At 38.8% G+C, this 22085-nt stretch overlaps 1 protein-coding gene and 1 pseudogene across 2 annotated transcripts; both read right to left on the reverse strand.

Moving 5' to 3' along the window:
- Positions 1 to 2337: 2337 nt before the first annotated feature.
- On the reverse strand, positions 2338 to 5705 carry LOC111335212 (uncharacterized; annotated as a pseudogene). The gene is made up of 4 exons (XR_016000543.1): positions 5389 to 5705; positions 4735 to 4899; positions 3738 to 4498; positions 2338 to 3201 (listed from the first exon to the last, which is right to left on the reverse strand). The product of XR_016000543.1 is annotated as an uncharacterized LOC111335212 (transcript).
- Positions 5706 to 12410: 6705 nt separating this feature from the next.
- On the reverse strand, positions 12411 to 21799 carry LOC111319622 (uncharacterized). The gene is given in 6 exon segments (XM_088756687.1): positions 12411 to 13757; positions 14270 to 14879; positions 14881 to 15028; positions 15264 to 15428; positions 15908 to 16094; positions 21484 to 21799. Coding segments are annotated over 6 exon segments (1521 nt in total). The 5' UTR covers positions 21511 to 21799; the 3' UTR covers positions 12411 to 13373.
- Between the last annotated feature and the right edge of the window lie 286 nt (positions 21800 to 22085).

The raw sequence follows: 22085 nt of genomic DNA on the forward strand, positions 1-22085 counted from the left end.
CCACACAATCCACTGTAAGAAATGATTTTAAAGCTGCATTATAAAACGGATTATTCTGTGAAAAGATTAATTGAAATACAAATGAATACAGATTTGTGGTTTGGTGTTTCCTGTAACTTATCAAGGCATCTGGGTTCAGAAAAAAAGTGGAAGAAGTCAATTGCAGACTTAATCATCAGGAGTTGATTAGATATGCTTAGATTGCAACTGATATGTTTTTGTTCTCTTTCCCATGAGAAATTCGTGAAATAAAAATATCACCTCATTTAACAGTTTTGGCTTACGTGTTAATTCAGTTAGGAAGTTGCTTCATTTCTTTACCACTTACCTTCAAAATAGAGGGAGGTTCGAGATAGTAGTTAGGGTGGATTTGACAGATAATGCAGTCTTCGTAGAAGTTACTTTGAATGGCAGAGCAAAACGCCTTCCCCCTCCCTTACTCAGTTTGTTAGTTGTCAGAAAGTTGCAAATGAAACTCTCACCCCTCCCTAACTTTTCCTTACTTTTCTACTTGTATTAGCCATGCGGTAAAGTCACAGAAATTCTGTTTTTGTACACCGGACGCTGGTTATTTTTTGTGGTCGAATTAGAAATTGTATTTTAGAATCGAATTTGATACCTGTTCGTTGCATCGCAGATTAAAATTTACTCAGAACCACCAATAGAGTGATGAAAAGTACTAGAATATAACTTATAGAACGTTTTGGTGTTACATATCGCTGAGTATTTTTACGAGTTGTTCCATATTTTGACCAACCCGTAGCACCTGTCAAAATACAAAGAATAAGTAGAGATGATCTGCGATACCACACAACAAAACGTCTGATAAGTTATTATCCAACTGCTTTATTTCATGCGCGTTTCTTAAAGTGGGTAAAGGGTGGTAGATAGAGAAGCAAACCCCGCGCAGCCGACCTTTTTTTTTTTTTTTACATTACAAAAAAGTGTGCCAATATCGCAGGATATTTGTACGCGATTCGCGCATTATTTGTACCCATATTATTGGTATTGTAAAACAATCAAGTGTAATATCTGAGCAAGAACGCCTATTCGTCATGGATGCAAGCCCTTTTGTCGTATATCATTTTTATCCTAGTTACCTTCGACTTTGAGTTCTTAGTATTCCAGTACTCCTAAACTTTAATTGAAGTCAGTGACTGCACCCGACTTGAACCTTTTTCTTAGCTCTAGTTTGTATAATTTATTATCTCATTGTGATAGAGCTTTATGTGACAAATAGTGAATTAAATGTCCTCTTTATATTGCAGAGAGAGTCATGAAGAAAAACCCCACACAAAACTTAATTTAATATGCTTCTTTACGAGATATCTCATTGGGTTTGTCCTTGAGTGGGAGGTTATGTGGGTGCTGATCATGTCCTGAAATTTTAAACTGATTACGAAGGTTAAGAACCATATATTTATTAGTTAGTGGCAAATGAAAAAGGGAACCCTATCGTTAATGAAACAGCAAAACCTGCGAAAATTTCCATGTAAACCGTAATAATAGAATAAGAATCTCTCTAACCCCCAAAAAGCGGTAAACATTGATTCGAACGGAAATGAACTGAGGAGGCCAAAAACTAGAAAGGCGAACGAGAAACGGAAGGAGGCTAAATCCGCAAAGCTTGCGTTCCCTCTAGAACTGTCTCCGGTTTTCCTTCATTACTCTGGTTATGTTGTCATTCAGTAACATTTAATAGTGTTCTCAAGGTAAAAGTTGAGTGTATCAAGGCATCCTTCGTGTTGGGAACATCTGAGCAATTTCTGATATAAACAGGACCTGTGCTTCTCCCCCTTCCTCCCCAAGAAATTAGCGGGCTTGTGAACAGTATTATATCTGTTGTAGGTCAGGTGAAAAATGTTTACGACTTAACATGAATAAGAAAGAAAGGGAGTGGTTTAAATTTATTTTCAAGAAGAATGCTCTTGTTCAGTGATTCTGAGTTCATTTTTATGGATCCTTTCCAAGAATAAATCGATTTGATTGTCTAAAGCTCGTGAAAAAGCTTGAAATAGTTCCTTGATGCGCCTACTGTTATCATAATCGAGCGTGATAGTGTGCTGGTAATTGGCACCCGATGAAAGTTTATTATTATTATCTGTCTACCTGTCTTTGAAAGTATCTCTGCATCCCAGTCCTTCTTTAATGTACCTTTTTATTCCTTTTCGTCACCAGCAAACGGACACCAAATTAATTCTCAATGAACAAACGATTTCAGACTGGCTTTAGGAATTTCTTTTTTCAAATCGTGCAAGTTGGATAATAAAGTGTCTATCTATCACGTCCCACTTCAGGAAATAACCAAGGAGTTTAAACTTATTACCAAACAATTAATACCATTTTCAATATCTTTTAATAGATAGTAAACCAGGACGACCTTGTCCAGGCTAGCTTGGGAGTGAAGATCTAACGTGCTAGTTTGTCCTTAACTAACCCTCCACTAAAATTCTCCACAATAATAGAAAGATGGCGGAGGATCTCATTCCAGGAAAACAGGGATTAATTTCGAGAAAAAAATTAAGTTCCTTTTAACCGGTTTGATCACTATGATTTTTTTCATCGCACTCTCTCTTTTTTTGTTAGGAGTTGACGGATCTTAGCCCGTAAGCCCCAACGGCATTCTTCTGTACAATAATATTCACTTTGACTTATTAATTGTAACATTTAACTTTGAAACGATTGAAGCTATATTTCAGAACCTACTACTTTAAGCTTGAAATCGAAATATTCAATACCCCAGTTTCTTAAGAATTTGTTTTAATCATACGTAGTATCTCAGTGCTTACAACATCCGTTTCAAGAATGGAATGTGTTTTCACGACGACATTATCTTTTTCCTACAGCTCTACAATCCTTGGCGCTTTAAAAGTCTTACCAAAACAAGAATCACCGTTGTATTCTCTAACTTTGCTTCCAGCCAGTACTAGTTCAGGGTTTAATGGGTCTAAATACGTCGCCATAGAGTCATCAAACGCCTTCATAAATTTAGTGTGGTGAATTGGGGCCTGTTTTCCAGTAAACTTGCTTGCGTGGCTTCGAACTCTGTAAGTGAGGATGTCCTCATGTCTGTGATGTTGCCAGTCATGCAGCTGTTGGGAGGAATCCAGGTCATATCCATAGTTTACATTCTTGGCAGTGTCGACCACGTATTCGGTCTGGAATCCTACATCATCGTGACTGACCTTCAGTTTATTCATCCTGAAAGGATGAAGAAAAACAAATAGTAAAATTTCCTGTTACTGATCCGTTATGAGGTCAATTTTTTTTGCTTCGCTCATTTGAAGCTTACAACTCGTAACGAAAGGAAAAAATAGTTTTAATACCGTGACCCAGTATTAGCAATTATCACGTTTAGGTTTTCCTTTTTAGATAGCAGCAAAGCTGTTTTCAACGTATGGAGGAAAGATCCCTTTGAGTGCATTTGATTGAGTGTGTTTGTCGTAACGTTGCAATAAAAGAAAAAAAGGAACTAGTAGCGAATGAAACTCAAAGAAAACAAAAGTGAACTGGGCTAATGATAGGAAAACGCGCATGACAGATAAACGATTGAGGCTTAAGCTTTGAATCTGATTTATCGAGTTATGCTTGATTGTTCATTGAAGTTTCCTCTGATTAGTTGGGATGGCGACGGCTTTTTTAAAAGATCAGTCAAGGAGCGTAGGGAAGTAATATTAGTAAAGACTTCTAGAGAAGCCATTGGACAATATAGGAAAAATATCCCTATGACTTATTACTTTGCGATCCATTTCTCTATGTCCTTCCTCATGGCTTCCTTGTCAGGGAATTTTAGCTCCCCTGTGATCCAATTGACGGTCCAATTGGCTTGTGCGTCGAACATAGCGGGGGTGTAGTATTGGTTCTGCATTCCGATGTAAAAGAAGTTGTTGTTGCCAGTCTCGGTCCACAGCACATTCTTTTACATGCCTGCAGGATACAAGATATTCTTGGCCTTCAGTCGAAGACGCTCCTCAACGAGTGGAAAGTGGAAGAGGTAGCCGGTGCACAAAATGATGGCGTCCACATCGGCAGTCGTACCATCCCTGAAGTGGACGGTTTTACCTTCGATCTTGATTAGCACGGGTCTCTCGGTGATCTCAGGGGGCCACGTCAATCCCATCGGCTTGGTCTTGTAGCAACAAATGATCTTCTTCGCACCACATTTGAGGTTCTGGATGGCCATATCCTCAGCAGAAGAGCTGGAAACAACTATACGGAGCGTCTGACCTTGGAACTGATAAGGATTTCGGAAGTTGTGTGATAGAGTGCATTACACGTCCAGGAAACTTCTCTATTCCTTGAAAAGAGGGGACGTTCGGCACAGAAAAGTGTCCACTTGCTACAATAAGGTAGTCATACTTCTGAACAGGAAGGTCTTTGTCCTCGACAAGGCTTTTGACAACTACTGAAAAGTCGTCAGTATCGTTGTTGTAGGTCACCTGGCGGACGACATGGTTGAAACGGATCCAGTGTCGAAGATTGCCTTTGGTCCAACGACCTGATCAAAGATTTAAGAGGAACATTGTTCAATTACGTGCCAGTAGTTGTCTGTCAATTTGTTAAGCCAGACGTAGTTCGTCTACAGGTACTTTTACCCCTAAGAGATAGACATGTTGAATGACCTTTTCATCACGAAATTCGGAAAACCAGTGACAACAGTTTAAACAAAGTTTTTGAAAGCGGAAGGAGAGCTAACAAGCAGGTTTGAGCTGTTAAGGTGAGGAGATGTTTTACCTTTGAGATAATCATAGAGAACCTCTCTGGGTTGGAAGGATGGAATTGCCTTTTTGAAATGATCTTCGAAGGTGTAGTCTGGATACTCTAAAGCTTCCTACGGACCATTAGATCAGAGGCCTCGGTACATACTTCCATGGACGGGTTCGCCAAAGTGATCGATACCTTAAAAAAGAAAATAGAGACAAATTATTGCCTTGGGTGTATGTACTTTTTTTTTCTAAACATATTGTTTTCTTGAACATTTTTTTTTCTCAGAATGCATACAAACCAAGTGGACTGTCAAGCCAGGGTTTTAAGTCAATTCAAAAATGCGGGGAAAAAATATGGTTTCTTGTACTCTGCGTTCCCTTTTTCTCAGAGGCATCGCTCCTCTCCACGGTTTTTTTCTCGCGACTTTCCTCGCGCCCCTTTAGTGCGATCTCGACGCTGCGTGCTTAAGAAGAAAGCGCTAACAACAGATTACACAATTGGCTCCTCCTCTGTGCAGCAAAACCTCATCTTCACTAATAAGCCTTATTGACATTACTAATCAAATTCAACTCCTTATGTGACATACAACACAAGATGGAATGATTCGAAGAGCGTGTCAACGCGCCACCAAGAGAATCATGATCAACTGATATTCTCTTGGTGGTACTGAAAACTAGTTACTAGTTTTCCAGGAGTATTTCCAGAGCCCTCCCCAGTTCGACTGCTTGTCGAAGCATACAATGTCAGGAATTTATTTGCCTTGTTCTTTCAGTTTATTGAAGTGATACAACACTGACATACCCGGCTGGGACCTGCACCAATCACACAGACACGCTTTTCTTTGGACATCTTTACGTTTGTTGTTTCCACTGTCGAGAAAAAGATAGCGTATTAAGTAGTATTTTCAATTTGGTCACAATGAATGTATTAATTTATTTGATTGAATTGCGAGCAGATCCCTTTCTGGTAGAGAGGTTTTCATTAACATTTGTCTAACTTTCAACATGTGGCACTGTAGTTGGTAGCTAGTGACGCCCAATCAGTAGCTGGTGTCGTATATCAGATGGTAATGACGCTCAACTAGTATCTAGGTAGGCAACTAGTATCTGGCTAAGAAACCCGTCGAAGCCTGGAGTTTTTTAGGGTTCTTTCCTGCAGTTTCTTTAATCACGGCTAATCTGCGAGAATCATTTCCAAATTCCTGTTCGTTTTTTTGAAAAAAAAGAAGAAAAAAGTTAAATAGGATGACAGGTTATATCTTAGTATAGAAGTGACTCGCCGCTTCAAGATCTTAAAAGACCTAGTGAAAATCGAGAAATGTGCAGGGTTCTCAATTGAAGCTGTAACCCATAACACCTGTGACGGGTGTCAATGGCAAGTGTTGCGGCTGTCAAAGCGCTTCGACTAGAAGATCAGTTCGTCTATTAAATCCAAATAAAAGAACGACATTTAGAGGACTAAGGTAAGTGAGCTTAGTGTTGACTGTTAGTCGGTTTTAGTTTTCGAAATGAATAGCCTGTCAGCAGAATGACCGCATAATCGCCATTCTTGGCAACGTCTCCACAACGTTGAAATATGGCCGCCATACCGAAGTTTTAAATTCTAGCCCAGGCCTCTCGCAAATGTTGTCTTCCAACATGTATGCTAAAACATGGCCGCTGCGAAGCGAAAGGGGCCCAAGATACATGACCTTTGGCCATGTATTTTAGTATTATGCGTGGAAGTAGCACAGCAACGACTGAAAAAAGTCTGAGAACCCTGATGAGGCATATGGTCATAAAATTGAAAACCTTCATATTTTGCCCAGAGATACGTTATTGCGTTATTGTGAACTTAGAAACGTGGTAGGGTTTTTTTTTTTTTTTTTTTTTCTTCCAGATTTGCTTCTTTAATTAATCTGGAAAATCCACGAAAACTGAAACGAGCCTCGGTAATCATGAAATGGCGGAAATCAGTACCCGAGTATAGGCAAATTAGCTTTGCTCATAAAAAGCGCAAAAGAAAGCAAGGTCGTATTAATTTGGAAAGAATTGTATAGGAGGGATTGAGGTATGGCTTAAGTCTAAAACAGGATCGAACATTTCAACCCGCATCAAATTTTCAATTATCATTTCCCCATGCGGTATAACTCAGAATCGGTTTAGGTCAAACCCGTAATAAGTGGCAATAGTATCGTTTTCAAGGATATGAAAACGAGTTCGGGGCTTTTCAGTGAAACACTCTTACAAGGTAACATATTCTGTGTATTAGCTAATGAAAAAGTTTGTTAAAATAGTTCTTTTGTGGCCGAAAAACCTTAATCAAAAAGCTAGGGTACAAGAAAATTTGCTTTTGTGATTGAAATAATTTCTTCCTGCGTGATAAACGCTTGGGTATCCAAAATCTACAGTGGTTTCAGATTTGAACTACCGGTATAAATGTTTGAATTGTCCTCTTTCAAGTCACACTGAAGCTAAATTTTGCCCCAGAAATTTCTTTAAACTTAAGTTTACTTCCCACCCTCAGAGGTCGTTAAATTCGTTTTTTCTTTTATTGGACTAAATTGAAGCTAGACATTTTATCTATTTTTTACAAAAATGGAATAATTTGACAATCTCAAAAAGCGTCCGACTAATTTGGGAAAACGCATTTTAAAATGAAAGTTAATAAATCAGGAAGGTGTCATAATCTCGTAAATGGACAAAACACCTGGGGGAATATCGCCGCAATTTTATGTTGTTTGCACATTTTCTTTACATCGCACACTTAACAACATTCACACGTGGAAGTTCTCTGGATAAAAAACATAAATCAAAATTTGAGAGGGGTCATTGAGCAAAGAAAAAGAAAAAAAAAGGCCCAAAGAAGAGGGAAATGGCACCATTTTGTAGGGAAAAAAAAAACAATCCTGGCACACCTTCCTATTGTTTCGCGGTTTCAGGAGGCGAGATAATCTCCTGTTGTAGCGCTAGCTGTTTACAAACCTTTAGGAGCTAAAATCTCGCATTTGATTTTGAGAGATATACATCCACTTTGAGCGAATTTATAGGGTATATGGACTTGACCGATATTTGTGAGATTTCGCCAAAATATTTCAGGGATAGTGGCAAACTAAGAGTGTGTTAGGAAATTTTGATATTTGAAATATTTCACATGTGGTGTCCATTCACGCAACACGTCTCACATATTTTACGCTACTCTTACTTTAGATGCCGGGATATCTAGACAACCAATCAGAATATCGGAAAATTCTGGTATACTGTTGCTGACTGATGCTTTGTGAAAAAGACTGTACAGCCATTTTGCTTGTGCTGCGGGATCCGATACCCGATAAATTCAATAGAAGGACCCTCGGTCGTTTCACTCCTTATCGGCTGTTCACACTCCCCCAAATGGAAATATCGCCTAAATTATATTTTGTCGTAAACTGCATTTATTAAGCTTTCTTTTGATATATCGTTTGTTAGGGTTTTCTTGAAATTAGTGCGCACGCGAAATTTTTTCTGAAGAACCGTGACCCCCGAAGGTGGGAAGTAACCTTAAGGTGTTCGAATGTACAAAGAAAAACAGACGCCCTCTGCTAGCTTACGGAATGTGTTATTAATTGTTGTAAACAATTTCGCCCTTGGAAATGGATGAGAATTTGGATCAAAAGCAGGGATAAAAAGCAACGCACTATCGTTACCTAAACAATGTTAGCTTTCTGTATCGATTTCGTGATCGAACACGGTGGTAACTCTAACATGTGCTTGGAATTCTGGATTTAACCGCGGGGTGCCTTATTAGATTATGTCGTTACTTAAATTTTTTAATCCTCGAAAGCAGCACTATTTCCATTTATCATGAGCTTGAACTGAATCGATTCTGAGTTATACTGCATGAAGAAAATAATAATTGGAAATTTGCTACGAATGCTATTTGCGGATTTTGAAATATTAGTGATTTTCAAAAGCGTCCTGTGAGCTCCAAATTGAATGAAATGTCCCTTAAACCATACCTCAATCCTTCCTGTACAAATTTATTTCAGTGACACGAGCTCGCTTTCCTTTGCGCTTTTCATGAGTAAAGTTCATTTGCCTCTACTCGGGGCACTGATTTCCGCCAAATCACGGCCACTAACGCCCGTTTCAGTTTTCGTGAATTTTCTACGATAAAGAGACAAGCCTGGAAAAAAAAACTTTCCACGTTTCTAAGTTCACTATAGGACATCCACTATGAGACATCCACTATGAGACATCCACTATGAGACATCCACTATGAGACATCCACTATGAGACATCCACTATGAGACATCCACTATGAGACATCCACTATGAGACATCCACTATGAGACATCCACTATGAGACATCTCTGACTGAAATACGAGGACTGTCATTTCTCGGTCGATGTGCCAACTCTCGCACGCGATTGTCCTTCCCCTCAGTACTGAAAGCATTACTTTCAGTGCAAGCAAGGAGGAAGGTATCTTGGTGTCGATGATTTTGAGACAAAAATGTTAAGTAAACCTGAAGAGATTGCCAGGGTGTGCTCAGGTCTGGCAATAGTCGTGCGTCCTCGGCGCAACAAATCTCTCTTCGCACCCCTCACTGATCGACAATTTTCACTGCAGTAAAACTGACCTCGAATGTAATACTCAGCTTTAAAAATCATTAATATGTGATATTACCTTGTGTTGCTTATCGTTTTTCCAATCTTTTTCTTTTTCTTACTTAACTTGTGGGACTGAATTGTTTTGTCATTCCCAGGTTGCTATTAGGGACTTAAAGGGAACCACGACGGCAACAGCGACGAAAAGGCGGCGAAATAAAACTATTTAGTACTCTCAAAGTAGTCAAAATCATGGAGGTGAAAACAAATGATGGTTATTAATACTTAAGAAAAAAAAAAAACCAAACTTGGGCGGTAAGAAGTGCAAGCGATCGACAAGGTAGCATTTAGAATATGCCTTAAATAATGACGCTAACTTGATTTAGACCTCGGCTGGAAGGTTAATTTAACGTAATTTTAATATTATTTATCTCTTTAAAATTGCCAGAAAGATACAAATATGGAAGAAAATGTAATGTAAACAAAGTCATAAAAATCTGACCTAAAAACCCTTTGATGGGTACAGTTTTAATGTGTACAAAAAGTCCACCCTAAATTTTGGAATGCGAAAGTTGTAAGGAAACGTTTAGTCTATATCTAAATCATGAATTGTATGATTTTTATTTAAAAACTTCCACGAGGCAATACCAAGAATAGCTTTTTGTTCAAATTCTGTAAAAATGATATCTGGTAAAGCAAACAATACCAGGTAAACAAAGACAGGTTATTTATGCACAGACACTGGATGGGTGGCTGAAGTTAAAAAAGTATTATGCATACACCATCTTAGAAGACAGAAAGGAAACTGTGATTTCCAACTGACCACACAATCGATTGTAAGAAATGATGTTAAAGCTGCATTATATAACGGATTATTCTGTGAAAAGGTTTACTGAAATACAAATAAATACAGATTTGTGGTTTGGTGTTTCCTGTATCTTGTCAAGGCATCTGGGTTCAGAAAAAAAGTGGAAGAAGTAAATTGCAGACTTGTCATTAGGGGTTGATTAGATATGTTTAGATTGCAACTGATATGTTTTTGTTCTCTTTTCCATGAGAAATTCCTGAAATAAAAATATCACCTCATTTAACAGTATGCAATTCAACATCCATTTAAAATACCCATTTCACTGGACAAATAGTCAGTTTCATGAGATGGAATCCACCTAAGGTTTCTCTGAAGTTTTCCTTGAATAGTTCACTAGTGACCCAGAGAGGGTGTTCTTCTGGGTCAGCTGTAAAGTTAACCTTGGGTTTTAATCCTTGAGATTAGTTCTGTTAGTTGCAACTTGTTTAAGTTGTCTCCATATACAAATGAGGTTTGTAAGGTCTTTTACTTTGTTGTTGGTACACCTTGGAACTTCACAATGTCTAACGTATTATTGTTCTCCAAAGTTTTTAAGGAGCAGGAGGGGGGGGGAGGCAGAGTTAGGGTTGGGGGGGTGCAGCATCACAACACTTCTGCTTGCAAAATAAAACAAAAAAACTCAACCCATGGAGAGGTTATCTTTTTTTGACTTACATGTTAATTGTGTTAGGAGGTTGCTACTTTTCTTTACCACTTAACTTCAAAATAGAGGGAGGTTTGACATAGTGGTTAGGGTGGATTTGACAGATGAAGCGGTCTTCATTTAAGAGCAGAAGTTACTTTGAATGGCAGAGCAAAACCCCCCTCCCCCTCCCTTACTCTTTGTTAGTTGTCAAATAGCTGCAAATGACGCTCCCACCCCTCCCTAGCTTTTCCTTACTTTTCTACTTGTATTAGCCGTGCGCTAAAGTCACTGAAATTTCTTTTTTGTACACCGGACGCTGATTATCTTTTGGAGTCGAATTAGAACTTGCATATTTCTAATTCGAATTTGATACCTGTTCGTTGCATCGCAGAATGAAATTTACTCAGAACCCGCAACAGAGTGGTGAAAGGTACTAGAATAAAACTTATAGAACGTTTTCGTGTTACATATCGCTGAGTACTTTTAAGAGTTGTGTCATATTTTGACCAACCCGTAGGGCCTGTCAAAATACAAACAATGAGTAAAGATAATCTGCGATACCACACAACAAAACGTCTGATAAGTTTAGTATTATCCAACTGCTTTATTTCATGCGCATTTCTTTAAGTGGGAAGAGCGTGGTAGATAGAGAAGCAAAGCGCGCGCAGCCGACCTTTTATTTACAGTACAAAAAAGGGAAAGTGTGCAATATTGCAGAATATTTGTACTCGATTCGCGCATTATTTGTACCCATATTATTGGGATTGTGGAAAAATCAAGTATAATATCCGATCAAGAACGCCTATTCGTCATGGATGGAAGCCCTTTTGTCGTATATCACTTTTACCCTAGTTTCCTTTGACTTTTGAGTTCTTAGTATTCCAGTATTCCTAAACTTAAAATGAAATGACTGCACCCGACTTGAACCTTTTTCCTTAGTTCTAGTTTGTATAATTTATTATCTCATTGTGATAGAGCTTTATGTGACAAATAGTGAATTAAAAGTCCTCTTTAAATTGCAGAGAGTGTCATCAAGCAAAACCCCACAAAATTTAATTAAATATGCTTCTTTACGAGATATCTCATTGGGTTTGTCCTTGAGTGGGAGGTTATGTGGGTGCTGATCATGTCCTGAAATTTTAAACTGATTACGAAGATTAAGAACCATATATTCATTAGTTAGTACCAAATGAAAAAGAGGGCCCTATGGTTAATCAAAGAGCAAAACCTGCGAAAATTTCCATGTAAACCGTAATAATAGAATGAGAATCTCTCTAACCCAAAAAAAGCGGTGAATATTGATTCGAACGGAAATAAACTGGGGAGGCCAAAAACTACAAAGGCGAACGAGAAACGGAAGGAGGCTAAATCCGCAAGGCTTGCGTTCCCTCTAGAACTGTCTCCGGTTTTCCTTCATTACTCTGGTTATGTTGTCATTTAGTAACATTTAATAGTGTTTTCAAAATAAAAAGTTGAGTGTATAAAGCCACCCTTTATGTTAGGAACATCTGAACAACTTTTGATAGAAACAAGCCCTGTACTTCTCCTTCCTCCTTCCCAACGGAAATTAGCAGGCTTGTGAACAGTATTATATTTGTTGTAGGTCACGTGAAAAATAATTACGACTTAACATGAATAAGAAAGAAAGGAAGTGGTTTACATTTATTTTCAAGAAGAATGCTCTTGTCCAGTAATGCTTAGTGTACTTTTTATGGATCCTTTCCAAGAATAAATTGATTTGATTGTCTAAAGCTCGTGAAAAAGTTTTAAATAGTTCCTTGATGCGCCTACTGTTATCATAATCGACCTTGATAGTGTGCTGGTAATTGGCACCCGATCAAAGTTTATTATTTTTATCTATCTACCCGACTTTGAAAGTATTTCTGCATCCCAGTCCTTCTTTAATGTACCTTTTCATTCCTTTTCGTCACCAGCAACGGACACCAAATTAATTCTCGATGAACAAACGATGTCAAACTGGCTTTAGGAATTTCTTTTTTCACATCGTGCAAGTTGGATAATAAATGTGTCTATCTATCAACAGTTTCGAACACCGTCCCACTTCAGGTAATAACCGAGGAGTTTGAACTTACCAAACAGTTAATACTATTTTCAATATCTTTTTATAGATAGTAAAGCAGGACGACCTTGCCCAGGCTAGCTTGGGAGTAAAGATCTAACGTGCTAGTTTTTCCGTAACTGACCCTCCACTGAAATTCTCCACAATAATAGAAGGATGGCTGAGGATCTCATTCCAGGAAAACAGGGCTTACTTTCAAGGAAAAAATTAAGTTGCTTATAACCCGTTTGGTCGCTATGATTTTTTTCATCGCACTCTCTCCCTTTTTGTTAGGAGTTGTCGGGTCTAAGCTCGTAAGCCCCAACGGCATTCCTCTGTACAATAATATTCACTTTGACTTATTTGTATCATTTAACTTTTAAACGATTGACTGAGCTACTTTTCAGAACCTATTACTTTAAGCTTGAAATCGAAATATTTAATATCATAATTTCTTAGGAAATTGTTTCAATCATACGTTGTATCTCAGTGCTGACAACACCCGTTTCAAGAATGGAATGTGTTTCACGATGACATTATCTTTTCCTTACAGTTCTATAGTCCTTGGCGCATTTAAAGTCTCACCAAGATAAGAATCACCTTTGTAATCTTCAGCCAGTACTATTTCAGGGTTTGGTGGGTTTAGAAACGTCACCATGGAGTCATCAAGCGCCTTTATAAATGTAGTGTGGTGAATTGGGGCCTGTTTTCCAGTAAACTTGCTTGCGTGGCTTCGATCTCTGTAAGTGAGGATGTCCTCATGTCTGTGATGTTGCCAGTCATGCAGCTGTTGGGAGGAATCCAGGTCATATCCGTAGTTTGCATTCTTGGCGATGTCGACCACGTATTCGGTCTGGAAATTTACATCATCGTGACTGTCCTTCAGTTTATTCATCCTGAAATAATGAAGAAAAACAAATAGTAACATTTTCTGTTACTGATCCGTTTTGAGGTCAAATATTTTTGCTGCGCTCATTTGAAGCTTACAATTCGTAACGAAAGGAAAAATAGTTTTAATACCGTAACCTGGAATTATCAATTATCACGTTTTGGTTTCCCTTTCGACAGTGAGCCACGAAGCTGTTTTCAACGTATGGAGGTGAGGTCCCTTGGAGTGCATTCGATTGAGTGTGTTTGTCGTAACGTTGCAATAAAAGGAAAAAAAGAACTAGTGGCGGATGAAAACTCAAAGTAAAAAAAAGTGAACTGGGCTAATAATAGGAAAACGCGTATGACCGATGAACGATTGGGGCTTAAGCTTTGAATCTGATTTATCGAGTTTTGCTTGATTGTTGATTAAAATTAGTTAATTTAAAAGTCTCCCCTGATTAGTTGGGATGGCGACGGCTTTTCTCCAGGATCAGTCAAGGGACGTAGGGGAGCAATATTAGTAAGGACTTCTATAGAAGCCATTTGACAATATAGGAAAAATATTCCTATGACTGAATACTTTGCGATCCATTTTTCTATGTCCTTCCTCGTGGCTTCCTTGTCAGGGAGTTTTAGCTCCCCTGTGATGCAATTCACGGTCCACTTGGCTTGTGCGTCGAACATAGTAAAGGTGTAGTACTGATTCTGCATTCCGATGTAAAAAAGCTTGTTATTGCCAGCTTCGGTCCACAGCACATTCTTGTACATGCCAGCAGGATACAAGATATTCTTGGTCTTCAGTCGAAGACGCTCCTCAAGGAATGGAAAGTGAAAGAGGTAGCCGGTGCACAAAATAATGGCATCCACATCAGCAGTGGTACCATCCTCGAAGTGGACGGTTTTGCCTTCGATTTTGGTTAGCAGGGGTCTCTCAGTGATCTCAGGGGGCCACTTGAATCCCATCGGCCTGGTCTTGTAGCAACAAATGATCTTCTTCGCACCACATTTGAGGTTCTGGATGGCGATATCCTCAGCGGAAGAGCCGGAGCCAACTATAAGGAGCGTCTGACCTTGGAACTGATAAGCATTTCGGAAGTCGTGTGAGTGCATCACACGTCCAGGAAACTTCCCTATTCCTGGAAAAGAGGGAACGCTCGGCACAGAAAAGTGTCCACTCGCTACAATAATCATACTTCTGAACAGGAAGGTCTTTGTCCTCGACAAGGCTTTTAACAACTACTAAAAAGTCGTCAGCATCGTCGTCGTAGGTCACCTGGCGGACGACATGGTTGAAAAGGATCCAGTGTCGAAGATTGCCTTTGGTCCAACGACCTGATCAAAGATTTAAGAGGAACATTGTTCAGTTACGTGCCAGTAGTTGTCTGTCAATTTGTAAGCTAAACGTGGTTCGTCTGCAGGTACTTTTGTCCCTAAAAGATAGACATGTTTAATGTCCTTTTCATCACTAAATTCGGAAAACTAGTCAACAGTTTAAACAAAGTTTTTGTAAGCGGGAGGAGAGCTAACAAGCAGGTTAGAGCTGTTTGAGGTCAGGAGATTTTTTTACCTTTCAGATAATCATAGAGAACCTCTCTGGGTTGGAAGGATGGAATTGCCTTTTTGAAATGATCTTCGAAGGTGTAGTCCGGATACTCTAAAGCTTCCTTCGGACCATTAGACCAGAGGCCTCGGTACATACTTCCATGGACGGGTTCGCCAAACTGATTGATACCTCAAACAAAAAAGAGAATCAAATCATTGCATTGGGTGTATGTATTTTTTTTTTTTTTCAAATCATATTGTTTTCTTGAACAAATTTTCTCAAAATTAATACAAACCAAGTGAACTGTCAAGCCAGCGTTTTAAATCGGTTAGAAATGTGGGAAAAAACATGGTTTCTTGTACTCGCTTTCCCTTTTGGTTAGATGCATCGCTCCTCTTCACGGTTTTTTTCTCGCGACTTTCCTCGCGCTCTTTTAGGTGCGATCTCGACGCTGCGTGCTTAAGGAGAAAATGCCAAGAACAGATTACACAATTGGCTCCTCCTCTCAGCAGCAAAACCTTATCTTCACTTCTAAGCCTTATTGACACTACTAATCAAATTCAACTCGTTATGTGACAGACAACAGATGTGATGATTCGAAAGGTGTGTCAACGCGCCACCAAGAGAATATGAACTGAAATTCTCTTGATGCAGTGAAAACTAGTTACCAGTTTCCCAGGAGTATTTCCAGAGCCCTCCCCAGTCTGACTGTCTGTCGAAGCACACAATGTCAGGAATCTCTTTGCCTTGTTCTTTCAGTTTATTGAAGTGATACAGCACTGACATACCACTGGGACCTGCACCAATCACACAGACACGCTTTTCTTTGGACATCTTTACGTTTGTTGGTTTCAACTGTCGAAAAAAAGATAGCTTATTAAGTACTATTTTCAATTTGAATGTTCTGATTTATTTGATTGAACTGCGAGCAGATCCCATTCTGGTATAGAAGTTTTCATTAACATTTGTCTCACTTTCAACATGTGGCGCCGTAAATCAGTTGGTAGGGACGCCCAATCAGTATCTGGCGTCGTATATCAGATGGTAGTGACGCTCAACTAGTATCTACGTAGGCAACTAGTATTTGGCCAAGAATCCCGTCGAAGCCTGGATTTTTTTAGGGTTCTTTCCTGCAGTTTCTTTAATCACCGCTAATCAGCGAGGATCATTTCTAAATTCCTTTTGGTTTTTTTTTTTTGAGAAAAAGAAAAAAAAATTTAAATAGGATGACTTTGGTTATATCTTAGTAGCTGTAACCCATAACACCTGTCAAGGGCAAATGTTGCGGCTGTCAAAGCACTCCGTGACTGAGGTTAGTATTGACTGTTAGTCGGTTTTAGTTTTCGAAACGAATAGCCTTTTAGCAGGATGTTCGAATAATCGCCATTCCTGGCAACGTATCCGCAACGTTGAAATATGGCCGCCATACCGAAGTTGTAAAATCTATTCTAAGCCTCTCGCAGATGTCGTCTTCCAACATGCTAAAACATGGTCGTTGCGAAGCGAAAGGGGCCCAAGATACATGACCTTTGGCCATGTATTTTAGTACTACGCGTGAAAGTAGCATAGCAAAGACTGAAAAAAACCTATGAGAACCCTGATGAGGCACATTGTCGTTCAATTGAAAACCTTCATATTTTGCCCAGAGATACTTTATGGTGAACTTAGAAACGTGGTAGGATTTTTTTTTCCAGATTTACCTCTTTCATCTGGAAAATCCACGAAAACTGAAACGAACCTCGGTAGCCATGGAATGGCGTAAATCAGTGCCCGAGTAGAGGCAAATGAACTTTGCTGATAAAAATCGCAAAAGAAAGCAAGCTCGTTTTAATTTGGAAAAAATTGTATCGGAGGGATTGAGGTATAGCTTAAGTCTAAAATGGGAACATTTCAACTCATTTGGATCTCACGGTACGCTTTCCAAAATCACCCATATTTCAAAATCCAAATATCGCATCAAATTTTCAATTATCATTTCCTTATGCGGTATGACTCAGAATCAGTTCAGGTCAAACCCGTAATAAGTGGAAATAGTAACCTTTTTTAAGGATATAAAAATTAATTCAGGACTTTTCAGTGAAACACTCTTACAAGGTAACATATTCTATGTATATAGCTAATGAAAAAGTTTGTTAAAGTAGTTCTTTTTGTGGCCGAAAAACCTTAAGAGGGGTACAAGAAAATTTGCTTTTGTGATTGAAAAAATTTCTTCCTGCGTGATTAACGCTTGAGTATGTGAAATCTACAAAAGTATCAGATTTGAACTACCGGTATAAATGTTTGAATTGTCCTCTTTCAAGCCACAATTAAGCTAGTTTTTGCCCCAGCAATTTCTTTAAACCTTTCTTTTTGTGGCCGAAAAATCTTATGAGGGGTACAAGAAAATTTGCTTTTGTGATTGAAATAATCTCTTCCTGGGTGGTAAACGCTTGAGTATGTGAAATCTACATTAGTATCAGATTTGAACTACCGGTATAGATGTTTGAATTGTCCTCTTTCAAGTCACAATGAAGCTAAGTTTTGCCTCTGAAGGTTACTTCCCACCTTCAGAGGCCGAAAAATTGTTTTTTTCTTTTATTGGACTAAATTGAAGTTAGAAATTTTATTTAATTTTTACAAAAAGAATAATTTAACAATCTTAAAAAGCGTCCGACTTATTTTGGAAAATGTATTTTCAAATGAAAGTTAATAAATCAGGAAGGTGTCATAATCTCGTAAATGGACAAATCCCCTAGGGGAATCCGCGTACTTTCACGACATTCCTGAGGGTGTTATGTTAACAGACTACGTTAAGCGACTTAAAAAATGATAGGTGTTTTCACGATGAAGATTAGAATTCACTTTGGAAATTTGAGAGTACGCGCGCGGATAAATCAATTTGGATAATATGGTGGGAGACGAATGTAAGAATGGTCGCATGTTCGTCCTTCTTCTTTTCATTACTGTGTTTATGCGGTTAGCTTTCATCCGACAGAGGAGCCTTCACTTAAACCGCTTACACTGGCACTCTAGTATGAGTTTGACTAATGGTCTTGGGTGGTGGTTCGTGGGTAAAAGTCGTGGTTCGTGGGTGTGGGTGCAGGTGTGGGTGTGGGTAAAAGTCGTGGGTGTGGTTAATACTTAATAATAAAAATAACCATTTAAAATATTAAATATAATAATACATAAATTTTATACAACCCGTCATTTATTAATTTAACTGTTCTTTCTTCTAGTTCTTTTATTTTGTTTATTCCATTTACCCTACTTTACGTCTATTTTTATTTGTTATCTTACTGTCAATGAAATTAATTTTTACATATTTCCGCTATTATATCATACAGCTATTTAAAAACCACTTTCTATATGCACCAAAAAAGCGAAAAAAACAGATACAATCTTTGTTTGCGCTTTTCCATAGTGCAAATACGATAGTTTTTTGGCATAGGGTAAAATAGGACTGGACCATTTTTTGGACTATTTTTTGGACCATTATGTGGACCATTTATAAGGAGTTTCAGTTTCGCGACGCATTCCGAGATCTCGCTTGATAACAAAGGGAAAAGAGATAAATCTTGTAATGACACACTGTGTACACGTTTTTCGAGCTGTGCGGTCCGCGGTCTGCGGTCTGTGGTCTGCGCTTTCGAGGTCTGTGTTAACGAGATGCTTTGTACCTGAGTTGCTTTGTACGATTCTACCAAAAATGATTTTATATAGTAGAAGTACTATAACGTTAAAATTGCGATAGCGCTCGTGAATCCACTTTCCTTTGTGTATACAGTGTGTAATTACCAGATTTATCTTTCTTTCTTTTGTCATTGATCTTATAAGACGAGATCTCTGAATTTCTGTTCCTTGGCCCTTGACTTTAGCCGCAAATGTAGAATTCACAAGCGCTATCGCAATTTTAACGTTATAGTACTTCTACTATATAAAATCATTTTTGGTACAATCGTACAGAGCAACTCAGGCACAAAGCATCTCGTTAACACAGACCTCGAAAACGCAGACCGCAGACCGCAGACCGCAGACCGCAGACCGCAGACCGCAGACCGCACAGCTCGAAAAACGTGTCCACAGTGTGTCATTACAAGATTTCTCTCTCTTCCCTTTGTTATCAAACGAGATCTCGGAATGCGTCGCGAAACTGAAACTCCTTATAAATGGTCCACATAATGGTCCAAAAAATGGTCCAAAAAATAGTCCACAACAATGGTCCAGTCCATATTTTACCCTATGCCAAAAAAACTATCGTATTTGCACTATGGAAAAGCGCAAACAAAGATTGTATCTGTTTTTTTCGCTTTTTTGGTGCATATAGAAAGTGGTTTTTAAAATAGCTGTATGATATAATAGCGGATATATGTAAAAAATAATTTCATTGACAGTGAGATAACAGATAAAAATAGACGTAAAGTAGGGTAAATGGAATAAACAAAATAAAAGAACTAGAAGAAAGAACAGTTAAATTAATGAATGATGGGGTGGTATAAAATTTATGTATTATCATATTTAATATTTTAAATGGTTATTTTTATTATTAAGTATTAACCATACCCACGCCTTTTACCCTCACCCACACCCACACCCACACCCACACCCACACCCACACCCACACTTACACCCACACCAACGACCCTCGACTTGTACCCACGACCCACGACCCACGACCCACGACCCACGACCATTAGTCAAACTCCTCTAGTATGGGCTCATTTGCGATTCGGTCGGCGAATCTGGTCGGGAAAATCTTGCTTGAGGAAGCCACAGTTGATTTTGGAAGGCTGGAAATATATGTGGCCTACGTGAGGGAACGGGATCGGCAAAGTGATCACTCACAGGAGGAATAACTTGATAGTGCATCGTCTGAAGGGAAGCTTCTTGAATCATAAAAAGAAAAATTATTCGCTCTATGATTATCCATGTTGTTTTGAATGCCGCAGAAGCTTCACGGGAGAATACCACGCGTGCTGTATTTCTGATTTGACAGCCCTGTCAAATGAATAACCGCAAGCGGCTCCTGATTGGTATAGTGGCTTAAATTTAATGAGAATTCCACTGAAGTTTGCCGACTCGCTTAACCTTAGCGAGTTGGAAAAACAACTGTTTTCACGGGACTTCCGCTTGCCACTCGCTAAGCAACCTGCATGAAAAATCTGCTAGTGGAAAGTCTTTTCACATGGATAAAAAACATAAATCAAAATTAGAAAGGAGTCGTTGAGCAAAGAAAAAGAAAAAAAAAGTCCTAAAGAAGGAGGAAATAGCACCATTTTGTAGGAAGAAAAAAAGCAATCCTGGCACACCAACCCGTTGGTTCGGGGTTTCATGAGTGAGATAATATCCTGTTGTGGCGTTAATTGTTTACAAACTCTGAGGAGCTAAAATCTCGCATTTCATTTAGGTAGATATACATCCACTTTGAGCGAATTTATAGGGTATGTGGATTTGACCGATTTTCGTGAAATGTCGCCAAAACAGTCCGGGGATAATGGCAAACTAAAGCGAGTCAGGAAATTTTGATATTTGAAGTATTTCTCACTTGGTGTCCATTCACGCAACACGTCTCGCATATTTTACGCTGCTCTAACTTTAGATGTTGATATCTAGACAACCCATCAGAATATTGGAAAAGCCTGGCATGCTTTCGTTGATTGATGCCTTGTGAAAAAGACTGTGCAGCCATTTTTCTGGTGCTGCGGGATTCTATACCCGATAAATTCAATAAAAAGACCCTCGGTCGTTTCACGCCTTATCGGCTGTTCACACTCCCCAAATGAAAATATCGCCTAAATTATATTTGTATCGTAAACTGCCCTTATTAAGCTTTCTTTTGATGTATCGTTTGTTAGGGTTTTCTTGAAAAATGAAAAATCCTAAACTAATGTTTTAATCCTCGAAAGCAGCACTATTTCCATTTATCATGAGCTTGAACTTGAACCGATTCTGAGTTTTACCGCATGGGGAAAATAGTTGAAAATTTGCTACGAAATGCTAGATGTGGATTTTGAAACATTAGTGATTTTCAAAAGCGTCCCGTGAGCTCCAAATTGAATGAAATGTCCCCTAAGCCATACCTCAATCCTTCGTATACAGATTTATCACAGTACACACGATCGAGCTCGCTTTCCTTTGCGCTCTTCATGAGCAAAGTTCATTTGCCTCTAATCGGGGCACTGATTACCGCCATTTCACGCCCATCAACGCCCGTTTCAGTTTTTGTCAATTTTGTACGATAAAGAGACAAGCCTGAAAAAAAACTTACCACGTTTCTAAGTTCACTATGAGACATCCACTATGAGACAACTCTGCCTGAAATATGAGGATTGTCATTCTTCGGTGGAGTTGCCACCTCTCGCACGTGAGTGTCCTTGCCTTCAGTATTGTAAGCTTTACTTTCAGTTCATGCAGGGAGTAAGGTATCTTGGTGTCGATGATTTTGAGACGAAAATATTAAGTAAACCTGGAGAGATTGCCAGGGTGTGCTCGAGTCTGGCAATAGTCTTGTGTCCTCGGCACAACAAATCTCTCTTCGCACCCCTCACTGATCGACAATTCCCACTGCAGTAAAACTGACCTCGAATGTAATACTCTGCTTTCAAAATCATTAATATGTGATGTCACCTTGCGTTGCTTATCGTTTTTCCGATCTTTTTCTTTTTCTTACTTAACTTCTGGGACTGAATCATGATTGTTTTGTCATTCCCAAGTTGCTATTAGGGACTTAAAGGAAATCATGACAGCAACAGCGACGAAAAGGCGACGAAACAAAACTATTTAGTACTCTCAAAGTAGTCAAAATCGTGGAGGTAGCAATGGTCATTTCAATACTTTGGAAAAAAAAAAAACTTGAGCGGTAAGAAGTGC

Source organism: Stylophora pistillata, chromosome 4 (assembly GCF_964205215.1).
Source record: "Stylophora pistillata chromosome 4, jaStyPist1.2, whole genome shotgun sequence".
Lineage (NCBI taxonomy): Eukaryota > Metazoa > Cnidaria > Anthozoa > Scleractinia > Pocilloporidae > Stylophora > Stylophora pistillata.